The 15,828-nt window shown below is 40.8% G+C and overlaps 1 protein-coding gene across 1 annotated transcript in view; it reads right to left on the minus strand.

The window, feature by feature from the left end:
* LOC126335404 (serpin B6-like) overlaps positions 1 to 15,828 on the minus strand; it is a 325,460-nt gene that overhangs the window by 71,099 nt on the left and 238,533 nt on the right. The window contains exons 7-8 of the mRNA XM_049998665.1: positions 10,016 to 10,160; positions 4,955 to 5,099 (exon numbers count right to left, since the gene is read on the minus strand). Coding sequence (XP_049854622.1) covers positions 4,955 to 5,099; positions 10,016 to 10,160 — 290 coding nt within the window. The remainder of the gene's footprint in view (positions 1 to 4,954; positions 5,100 to 10,015; positions 10,161 to 15,828) is intronic.

Below are 15,828 nucleotides of genomic sequence, written 5' to 3' on the forward strand. Positions count from 1 at the left end.
TGCCCTTTTTTGCACCCTTTCGATGTCCTCCGTCAATCCCACCTGGTAAGGATCCCACACCGCGCAGCAATATTCTAGCAGAGGACAAACGAGTGTAGTGTAAGCTGTCTCTTTAGTGAACTTGTTGCATCCTCTAAGTATCCTGCCAATGAAAGGCAACCTTTGGCTCGCCTTCCCCACAATATTATCTATGTGGTCTTTCCAACTGAAGTTGTTCGTAATTTTAACACCCAGGTACTTATTGAAATTGAAAGCCTTGAGAATTGTACTATTTATCAAGTAATCGAATTCCAACGGATTTCTTTTGGAACTCATGTGGATCACCTCACACTTATCGTTATTTAGCGTCAACTGCCACCTGACACACCATACATCAATCTTTTCTAAATCGCTTTGCAACTGATACTGGTCTTCGGATGACCTTACTTGATGGTAAATTACAGCATCATCTGCGAGCAACCTAAGAGAACTGCTCAGATTGTCACCCAGGACATTTATATAGATCAGGAACAGCAGAGGTCCCAGGACGTTTCCCTGGGGAACACCTGATATCACTTCAGTTTCACTCGATGATTTGCCGTCTATTACTATGAACTGCGACCTTTCTGACAGGAAATCACAAATCCAGTCACACAACTGAGATGATAACCCATAGGCCTGCAGCTTGATTAGAAATCACTTCTGACAAACGGTGTTAAACGCTTTCTGGAAATCTAGAAATACGGAATCAACTTGAGATCCCCTGTCGATAGCAGCCATTACTTCGTGCGAATAATGAGCTAGCTGCGTTGCACAAGAACGATGTTTTCTGAGACCATGCTGATTACATATCACTAGATCGTTCCCTTCGAGGTGATCCATAGTGTTTGAATACAGTATATGCTCCAAAACCCTACTGCAAACCAACGTCAATGATATAGGTCTGTAGTTCGATGGGTTACTCCTCCTACCCTTCTTAAACACTGGTGCGACCTGTGCAATTTTCCAATCTGTAGATACAGATCTATCGGTGAGTGAGTGGTTGTATATGATTGCCAAGTAGAGAGCTATTGTATCAGCGTAATCTGAAAGGAACCTAATCGGTATACAATCTGGACCTGAAGACTTGCCCGTATCAAGCAATTTGAGTTGCTTCGCAACCCCTAAGGTATCTACTTCTAAGAAACTCAGGCTAGCAGATGTTCATGTTTCAAATTCTGGAATATTCCATTCATCTTCCCTGGTGAAGGAATTCGGAAAACTGCGTTCAACAAATCCGCTTTTGCGGCACAGTCGTCGGTAACAGTACCATTGTCACTGCACAGTGATGGTATTGACTGGATATTGCCACTTGTATACTTTACATAAGGCCAGAATTTCTTCAGATTTTCTACCAAATTTCGAGACAATGTTTTGTTGTGGAACCTATTAATGGCATCTCGCATTGAAGGCCGTGCCAAATTTCGCGGGTCTGTAAATTTTAGCCAATCTTCGGGATTTCACATTCTTCTGAACCTAGCATGCTTTTTCCGTTGCCTCTGCAACAGCGTTTGGACCTGTTTTGTGTACCATGGTGGATCAGTTCCATCTCTTACCAATTTATGAGGTATGAATCTCTCAATTGCTATTGCTATTATATCTTTGAATTTGAGCCACATCTCATCTACATTTGCATAGTCAGTTCGGAAGGAATGGAGATTGTCTCTTAGGAAGGCTTCTAGTGACACTTTATCCGCTTTTTTAAATAAAATTATTTTGCATTTGTTTCTGGTGGATTTGGAAGAAACAGTATTGAGCCTAGCTACAATGACCTTGTGATCACTAATCCCTGTATCAGTCATGATGCTCTCTATTAGCTCTGGATTGTTTGTGGCTAAGAGATCAAGTGTGTTTTCACAACCATTTACAATTCGCATGGGTTCGTGGACTAACTGCTCAAAATAATTTTCAGAGAAAGCGTTTAGGACAATCTCGGAAGATTTTTTCTGCCTACCACTGGTTTTTATTAAGTATTTTTGCCAACATATCGAGGGAAGGTTGAAGTCTCCACCAATTATAGCCGTATAAGTGGGGTCTTTATTTGTTATGAGACTCAAATTTTCTCTGAACTGCTCAGCAACTATATCATCGGAGTCTGGGGGTTGGTAGAAGGAGCCAATTATTAACTTAGTTCAGCTGTTAAGTATAACCTCCACCCATACCAATTCGCACGGAGTATCTACTTCAATTTCACTACAAGGTAAACCACTACTGACAGACACAAACACTCCACCACCAATTCTGCCTAATCTATCTTTCTTGAACACCATCTAAGACTTCGTAAAAATTTCTGCAGAACTTATTTCAGGCTTTAGCCAGCTTTCTGTTCCTATAACAATTTCAGCTTCTGTGCTTTCTATTAGCGCTTGAAGCTCAAGGACTTTCCCACCACAACTACAACAATTTACAACTACAATTCCGACTGTTCCTTGATCCAAGCATGTCCTGTATTTGCCATGCCCCCTTTGAGATTGCAGCCCACCCCATACTTTCCTGAGGCCTTCGAACCTAAAAAATCGCCCTGTCCATGCCACACATCCTCCATTACCTGTGTAGCCGCCAGCTGAGAGTAGTGAACTTCAGCGGAACCGCAAACCCCACCGCCCTATGGCGCATGTCTAGGAATCTGCAGCAAACATGGTTGCAAAACCATCTGAGCCTCTAATTCAGACATTCCACCTGGCTTTGCACCAAATGTCCACAGTCGGTTCTGTCAATGATGCCGCAGGTGGTGAGCTCTGCCTTCATCTTGTAAGCAAGACCGACAGCCTTCACCAAATCAGATAGCCGCTGGAACCAGAGAGAATTTCCTCAGATCCAAAGCAACACATGTCATTAGTGCCGACATGTGCCACCACCTGCAGCTGGCTGCACCCTGTGGCTGCACCCTGTGCTCTTCATGGCATCCAGAAGGATCCTTTCCACATCAGGAATGACTCCACCCAGAATACACATGGAGTTCACACTGGATTTCTTCCCGTCCTTAGCCGCCATGTCCCCAAGGGGCCCCATTACGCGCCTAACATTGGTGCTCCAAACTACCAACAAGCCCACCCTCTGCGATTGCCCGTACCTTGAAGGCTGAGAATCATCCTCTGAAACAGGGCAGGCAGCTGCATCTGGCTCAGCCAGAGACAGTACCTGAAACCTGTTTGTCAGATGCACCTGGGAGGCTTTCTTATCAGCCTCCTGGACATCTTTCGCTGCCTGCCACACCATGGAACGACCTCCCAATCAACCACAGGCGAGGGCTCAGCCCCACTGTGGGCAGCAACTGGGGCAACCACAGCAGCAGACCGATCTGGAGACAGACGGGACGAGGTTGAAATCCCTGTGATGCCCAAGTCCGGCTCCCCACAGTGATGCCCATTGGCAATAGCCTCAAGCTGCGTGACCGAAGTCAGCGCCGCCTGCAGCTGTGCCAACTCAGCCCTCATCCGAACACAGCAATCACAGTCCCTGTCCATTCTAATTGATGTTGAACAACAGTTACTGAAACATGAGTTCGTGCCTAGATAACGCAAGGGAAACATGCAAAGAATGTATGAACTAACCTGAACAAATGCCTAATGACTGCGCTACAATCTGCCTGAATTTATGATTATAGTAACTAAAACTCGAAATTATGTTTCCTATACGAAACTCACACACAATTTAAGTAAGAATCTACAAAGTAAACACAGAAAAGAAGCTATATACATATCTTTCTCCGCAGTCAATGTGCACCAACTGGGAGCTCAGGCCACACTCATCAATAGATGAATTTTGAGTTATAAAATAGTAATATTTTTATTAAACTGATACTTTCCACTTCATTATGAAGTGCTGTTTTCATGATATATGCAACAAATATCAATCTAACCTAATATCATGAATTTCTTTAAACATTCCTGAAATTAAATAACAAAATTTACCTGAAAAAAAAAGAAAAGAAACAGTACTGCTCATGGCTGCATATGGTAGAATCTCAGATTATGCAACTGTAAACATATAAGTTATTTCCAGTACAAATATATTAATTAAGATTAAGTTACATTCATTTAATGAACTCAACAATTAGTGGACACTTTTCAAACTGTGTTTTTGCCAAAAAGAAAAATGATCATCACATGAAAGGCGGCACCAGAGCAGCATAGATTTTTTATATGGATCTACCTTAGTCAAAACTTGTGTATTGTTTATTCACAGGGAAGTCCAAATTTGTGCCAAGGAAGGTCTGTAATTAATATTTTGCTGCTGATCATAATGGAAAGTTTATTTTATATGTTGTCAAATGAATTATTGTTTTATCATGCACCTATAATCAAGTGGGTCTAAGAAGCTTCCTGAGAGTTGCAGTAGGCTGGCTACAGCACTCTGCACACCTACACCTGTATCAACCATTCATATGACATGACTTTGTAAACATCTCTATGGAAATGCCTCAGTGTTGTCACAGCTCTACAGATGGCTATTATTTTCATCTACAGTCATATGCCCTTAGCAGTTAGAAACTGTTAATAGTGCTGCTAGTTGTCAGGGCTCTTCTTATGCTGACTTGACTATAGTGGAGCAATTATAATTAATACTAGATACAAGTAATAAGAAAGATACAATTTTTGCTGTACTGGAAAAGAGAATGAATTTCAGCATGATGACAAATCCTGGCTGAATAAAGACCATAAATAGGGGCAGTCAGTTTTCAATCAGAAGTCAGTCTGATACTAGCAATCAGTGTACTAGGTCAAAAGCACTTCTATGTGTGATTCTGTGAATAAGTGGCCCCTGTCATCCTTTCCCGCATGACTATCTACTGTACAATGTTCTTCTGTTAAAAAAATGGTAATCTATTCTTGCATGCACAACAATATGGAAAATAGTGTATTTTAATGTCAGCAAGAAAATATAAATGTGAATATTATGATTAAAGCAAAGGAAACAGCAGAAAATGCCTTACCTTGATTCTACATCCTGAACTCTTCCAATAAAAAGGATAGCTTTGTTAACAATACTTATGAGAAGAAACAGGAATGGATGATCAGCTTTGAACACAACAGGGTGAGGTATAGTTGTTCGCAGAGACTGTAGAACAATTTCAGCACCTAAAAAGGTTGGTTTCTCATACATTTCTAACATCACTCTGTTTTAATCATCACAATTTTGAAAAGAACTTCAGATAAGATTTATCTTTTATCACTAAACAATACAAAGTACATATTAGAAACCAAGAAATGTAGTGTGGTATATAAGACATTGAAGTTATATTTGGCAGGAGGAGAGTTGAAATCACCATATACCTACACAATGTCGCACCCAGGAATTCTCATATTGGCAGTAAGGAGGAGGGGGATCAAGTCATGAATGCCCCATAAGAAGTAGGAGGCAGGGCAAAAAGCACAATTTCTTACAAAATATAACTTAAAACTACTGGAAAATTGAGTTTATTAACAATCAATACTATTGGTGCTACATCTTTATAATATGTTTCTTCTCTACAGTCTCTCAGCCACTGTTGGAATCACTTCTTGTAAGTTGAACAGCAATTCTGACAAATTAGGTCCTTAATGGATGAGTCAACTTTTCGAAACCTTTTATTCAGTTATGTAGGTCAAGATCCCAAATATTGCTCCCTGCAGCCTTTCACCATAGTGGGCCCCCACTTGTGTATATTTGACCAAAATAAATAAATAAAATAAAATAAAAACAAATAAATAAATTGAATTATACATGGTGTCCTGCGGTCCGACCTTCAGGTTCTGAAGTTTCTGGGTTGAGTTTCATCAAGTGTTTTAACGTTTTTAGATTCTGTATCAAAATGACTAGGATCATTACTTTTATTCAGTTTAAAGATTCAAATATAATATTTTATGTCTATTCCTTTGTAATATCATTTTAATTATCATATGAACTTTTTCATTTGTTCTCATTTTTTACTTATATCATTCTTTTTCCACCCAGAATTTAATAGTACTTATCTATTACAGTATTTAAATATTTGAGATTCTGATTTATCATTTAAGAAACAAAAACGGAATAATCTATTTGTATTGGAAATGCAAAGGTGTAAAAAATACATTTTTCGTTGCAAGATGTACATTTTTTGTGATGGTAATTGTCATACAAATGTTTAAAACATATCCTAAATTCCTGTTCCACTCCTGAAAAAATGATGCAGATGAAGATTTAAACAAAAGGAGGGATCATAAGTAAAATGAAATTCAGGAAAAATGAGGAACGTAAGTAATGAACACATGGATGAAAAAATAGCATGATAAAATGAAAAACATTACATTGAAATTAATACATAAAATTAATTAAAAATCACATGAACAAAGATTTGAAGAGGAAAAAATGAAAGGAAGAAAAATGAGCAAATGAAGAAGGTGATATGACAAGTAAAATGATATGACAAAGGAATAGAAATAAAAATAATGATCAAAGTCATTTTGATTAAAATTTAAAAATAGAAAGAAATTTAAAGCACTTTATGATACTTGAACTCACCACCTTCTATACATGAAAGTCTACCCTATCATTTATGCCAGACAACCACTCTGCAAAATATGAATTATTTAGTGTTACTGAGCATCACGCTAAATTCCGATGTTGTTTTAGATGTTGTCACAAAGTCAACACCACCACTGGAGACCTCTCCTTGTGAGCATCAGAATCAAAACTAAAATGATGGCTGTTTGCTTTCCAGTATCTCACTACTCTTTTCCAAATTATCAAAACAAGCAAAAGTGTAATATTCATTGAGCTTTATTTTCACTTTATCTTTTTGATTTATCTGTTTGTTACAGCTTCACTTTCCAAGCTTTAAATTGTAAAATTCACATTAATAGTGATTTAGTTTTCCTTATTTTTTCTGACTTCCATTGAATAAAAAATTTCTTCTGTTTCTGAATATCAATGAACTTTTATTACAGATATGTGAGTACAAGCATCCTGCGTGAGTAATAACTAACCTCATATTAACTAGCAGCCTGTAGTGCCTTGCTTTGCTGTGTTGTATATGACTGTTACGACTAGCGGTATAGTATCCCAGCCTCTCTATTTGATGTCAACATATAATGAAAGCATGTGTGCCAATGTTTTATTAACAAATTTTGTGAGGCCATTTGACTGTGGATGGTAGGCAACTGTCTTTTTGTGGGTGATGTCACAGCACGAAATTACATTTGATACTAGGCTTGACTGGACAATCTTTCCATGATCAGAGATTATCACACAGGGTGCTTCATTCCTTAAAATGATGTCTTCTACTATGAACTTTGCTTTTTCCTGAGATTTAGCAGTCATCACAGCGTTGGTGATAGTGTAGTGGGAGAGGTAGTCAGTGAGAACTATCATCTCAATTCTTATTTGTCAGCTTTGCAATCCTCCCCAAGAGGTTGATTCCAATTTGGTGGAATGGCACTTCTGCATGCAGATTTGGTATGGAATACCCCAAGGGCAAATGCATCATGTTCTTCCATCACTGGCATTCCTTACTGTGGCTCACAGTGCCTAACAGATTGGTGGAGACCTTGCCACTGATACAAGGTTGTTTCTACCTGGACTCTTCATGAATCTCAGGTGACTTGATGTAGGGGCATTGTGAAATACTCCAGAATAACTGGCACTAAATGAACTGGGACTGCAAGTAAACATTTCTATCCAATTGGATGGTAGTTCCTCATATACAATTCCAGTTTGGTCAGTTTTTCAAGGCACAGTGCTGGATGTCCCTCTGTTCAGCAGCAAAGTCATTTAGTGCATCAGTGACAGATCTCATCCACACTGCTGTGTTCCACCAAACTACAGGCAAATGTGGTCTGTCACAACAGTGAATGATTTGTCAAATAAATTTGGTTAGAATTTTTGATAGGCCAAATAACTGCAAAGCACTCATTCTCTATTGTAGAGTAGTACATCACAAACTTGGACAGTACTGTGGAAGCATATGTCATCGCCTTTTCAGCAAATTCGTGAATTTGTACTACAACTGCACCCCATAATTGCTAGTATTAGTATGAAATTCTATCTTGGCACTTTTTCATGCAGTGCTATAATTGGAGAAAATGTTATTGCCTCCTTAGGGATTGGGAAAGATTTTTCTTGCACCTCATTCCAGGAATATTTGGGATCTCCTTGCAGTAGTTGTTGTAAGGAGCATTCCATTGTACAAAAATCTTTTATGAATTTCTGATAGTGAGAGCACTTTCTAAGAAACCTTCTCACATCATGAGAGTGTCAAGATGTCAGAAAATCTGTGAGTACTCTTATTTTTTTGAGATCAGAACAGACTCCATTCCCATTCAGTATGTGCCCATTAATTTTTTCTCTTTAGCAGTAAAGAGACTCTTTTTCAAATTCAAACAGGTTCACAGTAGAACTTCTGCAAAGTTTGGAAGGTAGGAGATGAGTTACTGGCAAAAGTAAAGCTGTGAGGACAGGGGGTGAGTTGTGCTTGGGTAGCTCAGTTGGTAGACCACTTGCCTGCGAAAGGCAAAGGTCCCGAGTTCGAGTCTCAGTCCAGCACACAGTTTTAATCTACCAGGAAGTTTCATATCAGCACACACTCCGCTGCAGAGTGAAAATCTCAATCTACAGTATCCATTGTTGGACAACATCTTTAAACCGCATGCTGTCTCTGACCCTCCTCAATTGAATGGTCACAACACATAAAAGTAGACTACTGGCCATTAAAATTGCTACACCAAGAAGAAATGCAGATGATAAACAGGGATTCATTGGACAAATATATTACACTAGAAATGACATGTGATTACATTTTCACGCAGTTTGGGTGCATAGATCCTGAGAAATCAGTACCCAGCAACCACCTATGGCATTGAGTCAAATACAGGTTGGACGGTATGTACAGGTACAGCTGCCCATGCAGCTTCAACACAATGCCACAGTTCATCAAGAGTAGTGACTGGTGTATTGTGATGAGCCAGTTGCTTGGCCACAATTGACCAGATGTTTTCAGTTGGTGAGAGATCTGGAAAATGTTCTGGCCAGGGCAGCAGTTGAACATTTTCTGTATCCAGGAAGGCCCGTACAGGACCTGTAACATGTGGTTGTCCATTATCCTGCTGAAATGTAGGGTTTTGCAGGGATCAAATGAAGGGTAGAGCCACAGGTCGTAACACATCTGAAATGTAATGTCCATTGTTCAAAGTGCCGTCAATGTGAACAAGAGGTGAACGAGATTTGTAACCAATGGGACCCCACCCCATCATGCTGGGTGATACAGCAGTAAGGCGATGACAAATACACGCTTCCAATGTGCATTCACCGCAATGTCACCAAACACGGATACAACCATCATGATGCTATAAACAGAACCTGGATTCATCCAAAAAAATGATGTTTTGCCATTTGTGCACCCAGGTTTGTCGAGCCACGGTTTCTGAGCTGATAGTACATGCTGCTGCAAACGTCGACGAACTGTTCGTGCGGATGGTTTTTGTCTTGCAAACGTCCCCATCTGTTGACTCAGGGATTGAGACGTGGCTGCATGATCCATTACAGCCATGCAGATAAGATGCCTGTCATCTCAACTGCTAGTGATACAGTGCCGTTGGGATCCAGCACGACATTCCATGTTACCCTCCTGAACCCACCGATACCATATTCTGCCAACAGTCACGGGATCTCGACCAACGTGAGCAGCAATTTCACGATACGATAAACTGCAATCACGATAGGCTACAATCTGACCATTAACAAGATGGAAACGTGATGGTACGAATTTCTCCTCCTTTCACAAAGCATCACAACAACATTTCACCAGGCAACGCCGGTCAATTGCTGTTTGTGTATAAGAAATAGTGTTGGAAACTTTCCTCATGTCAGCATGTTGTAGGTGTTGCCAACGGCAACAACCTTTTGTGAATGCTCTAAAAAGCTAATCATTTGCATACCACAAGATCTTCTTTCTGTCGGTTAAATTTCATGTCTGTAGCATGTCATCTTCATGGTGTAGCAATTTTAATGGCCAGTAGTGTATATGTAGAGATCTACATACCAGTTGCTGCTGCAGCTTCAGTGCCTTCCTCATTTACTTCTATGAAAGCTTTGTGTAAGACGCAGCTAACAACAAGGCCAGGTTGTGAGTCATTTATACCAGTGAGATCTGCTTTACATGGATCAAACATAGTCTTCATACCAAGCTGTAAGTTCAGAGCAAGAGCAACATTGTTAAAGCTAGGAAGCTCTAGATTTCTGTAACATTTCTAAAAAAAAAAAAATAATAAAATAAATAAAAAAAAACAGAAAAATGAAAATGATGGGCGCAGATACTAAATCAGTATTACTGTACTAGAATGACTGACATCCTTCATTAGAATTTATTTCATATTATGAACTAATTAATTAGTTAATAAACTCAACAAAAGGTTTGGGTAACATGGTGTGAAAGAACGTATTCTCATTGTAGTAATGATTACTGGAACTTAATTGATTAATTGACTAATTTTTATTTGATCCTAACTGATTAAATGTACAGAGTGTGCAATTATAACATAGGACAAGCCAGTTTAATCCAATATTCTAAAATACCCTAATATTTTAGTTTAAAACATGGAACTGGTAATAATGATCGTAATGGTGCATACATTTTTCCTTCCATTAATATTTAAGTTTTCAAATTGTTTACACACTCTTTCACTATTGAATACACATACTGATAATACATACAATATATTCAAGTTATTGCCTTACATAAATGCATGTAATAATGACATTCCTCATTCTTTACATAAATACTCCTCTACATTATAAAATTCTTTTTCCCATTTAATAATCCTTTAGCAGTCAACTCATACTGTCCTATAAACCTGTAGGAAGATGCTTTAGCACCTTTCCCAGCACCTCTCAGTCTGTGTGACGTACTTCTCAGCTGGCCTTTATTTCTCATGTTATATGAATTTATATAGTGCCGCAGAGTTATGCAATATCATTCAATATTTGTAAAAAGATGGAGATGTCAATACTTTTAGATTATGAAAGACAATTCTGACGTTCAGTTTGTTTTTTATTCTAGATGGCCAGCGATGGTAGCCGTGAGCCGCCCGGAGAAGTGCGGCCAGCGATGTATTTGGCGGCCACGTACTGTAGCGCGTTTTTCGGTATTTGTTAGAAGTGGTGTATACCACAGCGCACATCGGCACGGTGCGTAACGGATGGTAGTTCTCACAAGTAGAGTCCCATCTACCAGAGGGCATGTGAGAATCAGGCCATGACCTATGCTGGTGAAACAACAACAACTCAGGCAGCACGGGCTGTGCCCAATCAGTTCATATCGGGCATGCCTATGAGACAGTTCCCGATCTACGCTATGTGAAGTGCGGCGGAAAACGTCCCCTGTTACTGTCCTGTGCATTGTGCTATATACATCATGATCAGTCAGTGTGGTCCCAGCGTTGGGCCATTTGTCGCAAATGTAATAAAGAAGGACACATTGCTAAAGTTTGCCGCTCAGCCTCAAAAGAATCAAAGGAAGCAGGTACAGAGGACATGGACATTGACATTCACAAAGTTTCATCGGGCCAGGCTCCCGACGCATCGGCACGCAAACTCTTTATTGAGGTGTCAGTTCGGTCGCGCCGATTACAACTGCAAGTAGATAAGGGCGTGGCAGTTTCTTTGTTGAATGCACAAACTTACTCTGACCTTGGGCCTATTACCACCGGTTCATTCCCAGGGCTTCAACCATAGCCCACCCCCTGTACTGCCTTCTGTGCAAGGATGTTCCTTTTGATTGGTCACCGGCATGCGAGCGCGCATTCACCTCATTGAAGGGCCTCCTCACATCAGCGCCTTGTTTAGCTACTTTTGACCCCCATAAGCCATCGGTCCTGGCTAGAGATCCTTCGCAGTATGGGGTGGGGGCAGTCCTGGCCCATCGCAATGCAGATGGTTCCGAGCAGCCACTGGCGTTTGCGTCTAAAACTCTTAGTCCAGCGCAAGCCCATTACTCCCAGGTGGAAAAAGAGGCTTTGGCAATTGTCTATGCTGTTACCAAGTTTCACCCTTTCTTGGATGGCATGAAGTTTCAATTAATCACTGACCATAAACCGTTAATATCGTTATTTGGCCCCGCCTCTGATTCCGGATAGGGCGGCCCACAGACTACAGCACTGGGCCTTGTTACTCTCTAAGTACCATTATGACATTCATTTTTGCCCTAGCGGACAGCATGCCACCGCAGACGCTCTTTCCCGTCTTCCGGTGGGCCCAGATCCTAAGTTCAATCAAGAGGAGATTATGTGTTTTCATTTGGATGTGGCGTCCCGCCAAGCGGTTGATAGGTTCCCGATCGCTAGTTCTAGAGTTGCCAGGGGAATGGCAGTTGACCCAGTTCTCTGGCAAGTAGTTCACCTCATTCAGCAAGGTTGGTCATCCTGACCTCCAGGCTGGGCCTCCGACCCTCTTCATACTTATTTTGTTCTACGAGACTGCCTCTCCATCTTGGAAGGAGTTCTCCTTCTGGCTACTGGTGATTCAGCTCCTCGCGTGGTTGTTCCTGCAAGTTTGTGAAGGGAAGTCCTCATGTTATTGCATGAGGGGCACTGGGGTGTTTCCCGTACTAAAACCTTGGCTCACAGGCATGTGTACTGGCCCAGCAATGATAGAGAAATTGAGCACGTGGTGGCCGCCTGTTCCCAGTGTGCAAGCCAACAGGCATCTCCCAGGTCAGCCTTCTCTTCATGGCTGCCTGCAACCAAGGGACAGGAACATATTCACATCGATTTTGCAGGCCCGTTTCTCAGTGGCTTTTTGCTCATTGTCATTGATGCTTATTCACGATTCCCATATGTGGTTCACTGCTCCTGAACCACTTCAGAAGTTGCAATCCAGGCACTAGCAAAAATCATTTCTGTGCAAGATCTGCCAGTCACCCTGGTCTCAGACAATGGACCTCAGTTTATTTCGCAGACCTTCCAGGTTTTTTGTAGGCGCTTCGGTATTCAGCACATTTGCTCTCCCCCCCTTTCATCCACAATTGAATGGGGAAGCCGAGCGCATGGTGCACACATTTAAGACGCAGATGAAAAAGTATGTGTACGAATTTCCTGCAGAGGAGGCATTGACATTTTTCCTGAAGGCATACCGGACGACACCAATGGGAGAATGCAGCCCCACAGAGCTCCTTCACGGGCTCCAACCTAGGACTCTGCTGTATCTACCTCTGGCCTGGTCCTCGCCAGTCTTCACAAAATGGAGTACCCGGCTTTCCACTGGGTATGTCGGTCTGGGCACGTGGGTTTGGTCGCAATCCACGTTGGATACCGGCAGTGGTCCTGTGCCGAAATCGCCGCCGGCTCTATACCTTGCAGGTGGGGGACTGGGAGGTATGTCGTCATCAAAATCAGCTATGTCCACATTTGGACACACACCCTCCGACCCCTCGGGCACATCAATGGCCCACCAGACTCCAGCAGCCTAACAAGTTGGCATTTGCTGAACATTGCATCTCAGAATTACACAGAATGAACTATAACCAGATGAAGGTTCTGACACAGATGTCCAAATACTAGGACTGTGGCATTAAAGAATCTATCTAGATTCGAGGATGGGAACCACTGATCAATTGAGATATTGGTTACATCCTTAGTAAGAGCTGGGAACTCGTTTGGGTCTGATTAAAAGGAGAAAGAAGACATACCACCATGAACTGGCTTCAAGAACAGACAGGGCCGGCACATGCCCCTGGGTGTGAACCATGAATGGAATGGATGCTGGATGCTGCACAACTGGGCACAGACTGCTGCGAATACCTGGAGGGGGGGGGGGGGGGGGGGGGGAGGAGATAAAAGCCCACAACCGGCACCTCGGTGGTCAGTTTGTTAGCACACCTGATGATGGCAACGTGGTCGCTTGCCGAAATATTGTGCCCATTGGACATTAACATCCAGATGTTTACCCGTGAACTCTTCCATGTAGAAGTATGCTGGGAAAAATCGAATAATCACAGCAAACACCTAAATTAAGGAGATATTGGTATAATTGCTAACATGAGCTTGCTGGGAAGGATTTAATAGTTCTTTCAAAATACTGAATTTAAGAATAAACACGTTGCCAGTATTCAAATACAGTTTATTGTGTGAAGTATTGTATTGTATTGGGATACATTGTTGCTAGAGGCCACTACTTTTGAGTTATTCAAGAAAAACATAAAAAAGTGACCTTCAAACACACCAAGGACTTCCACAATCAGCCCCCACCAATCAGGATTCTTGGTATGCTGTTCATGGAACAAATATACAAAAATTTCCAACTGCATGAATTATTTTCTGAATTCAACCATTCTTGGTCTTAATTGACTGGTTGTATTACACCACGGGCATAGTCAGCAACCTACAAATTTTAAAACAGACATTTGTGTAAATTTTACCTTTTTTTCTTCTGTAGCACCACATTTTGAAAGCTTCTATTCTCTTTTTGTCTAAACTGTAAACTGTATATGTTTCACTTCCATACATGGCAACACTCCATACAAATACCTTCAGAAAAAACTTCTTAACATTGAAATCTATATTCAATGTTAACAAATTGTTCTTTTTCAGAAATAGTTTTCTTGCCATTGCAAGTCTACATTTTATATCCTTTCTACCTCTGCCAACATCAGTTATTTTTCTGAGCAAACAGCTTTAAATGTCTCATTTCCTAATCTCATAGCATCCCCTCATTTAATTCAACTACAATAGATAATCCCTGCTTTTGTTAATGTTCATCTTACATTTTCCTTTCAAGACTGGTCCATTCGGCTGAACTGCTCTGCCATGTCCTTTGCTGTCTCTGACAGAATTACTATGTCATTGGAAAACCTTAAAATTTTTTTTCTTCTCCCTGAATTGTAATAACTACCCTAAATTTTTCTTTTGTTTCCTTTACTGCTTCCTATGTGTACAGATTGAACAACATCAGAGATAGGCTACAGTACTGTCTCTCTCCCTTCTCAACCATTGCTTCCTTTCCATACCGCTTGACTCTTATAACAACAATTTGGTTTCTGTATAAGTGGTAAATAGCCTTTTACTCCCTCTGTTATACATCTGTTACCTCCAGAATTTCAGAGAGAGTATTCCAGTCCACATTGTCAAAAGTGTTCTCAGAGTCTACAAATGCTAGAAACATAGATTTGTCTTGCCTTAACCTATCTTCTAACATAGGTTCCAGGGTCAGTATTGCCTTGCATGTTTCTATATATTTCTGGAATCCAAACTGATCTTCCCCAAGGATGGCATACACCAGTTTTTCCATACTTATGTAAAAAATTCATGTTAGTATTTTGCAATGATGACTTATTAAGCTGACAATCCAATAATTTTCACACCTTTTGGCAACTGCCTTCTTTGAATTTGTAATTACTACATTCTTTTTGAAATATGAGGGTATTTCACCTGTCTCATTCATCTTGCACACCAGATGAAAGAGTTTTGTCATAACTGGCTCTCCCAAAGTTGTCAGTTGTTCTGACAGAATATCGTCTACACTTGGGCCTTCTTTCACCTTAAATATTTCAGAACTCTGTCAAATTCTTTTCACAGTATCATATCTCCCATCTCATTTCAGCTACGTCAACTTCCCTTTCTTGCCTTCAAGTTTGTCTCCCTTGTATTAATCCTCTATATACTCCTTCCACTTTTGAGGTTTTCCTTCGTTGTTTAGGACTGGTTTACCATCTAAGTTCTTGATATTCATGCAGCTGCTTCTCTTCTCCCCAAAGGCCTCTTTAATTTTCCTGTCGGTGGTCTCTATCTTCCCCCTGGTAAAATGTGCCTCTAAAACCACACATTTGTCGTCTAGCCATTCCTGGCTAGCCATTTTGTACTT

The sequence above is a fragment of the Schistocerca gregaria genome, chromosome 2, assembly GCF_023897955.1.
Source record: "Schistocerca gregaria isolate iqSchGreg1 chromosome 2, iqSchGreg1.2, whole genome shotgun sequence".
NCBI lineage: Eukaryota > Metazoa > Arthropoda > Insecta > Orthoptera > Acrididae > Schistocerca > Schistocerca gregaria.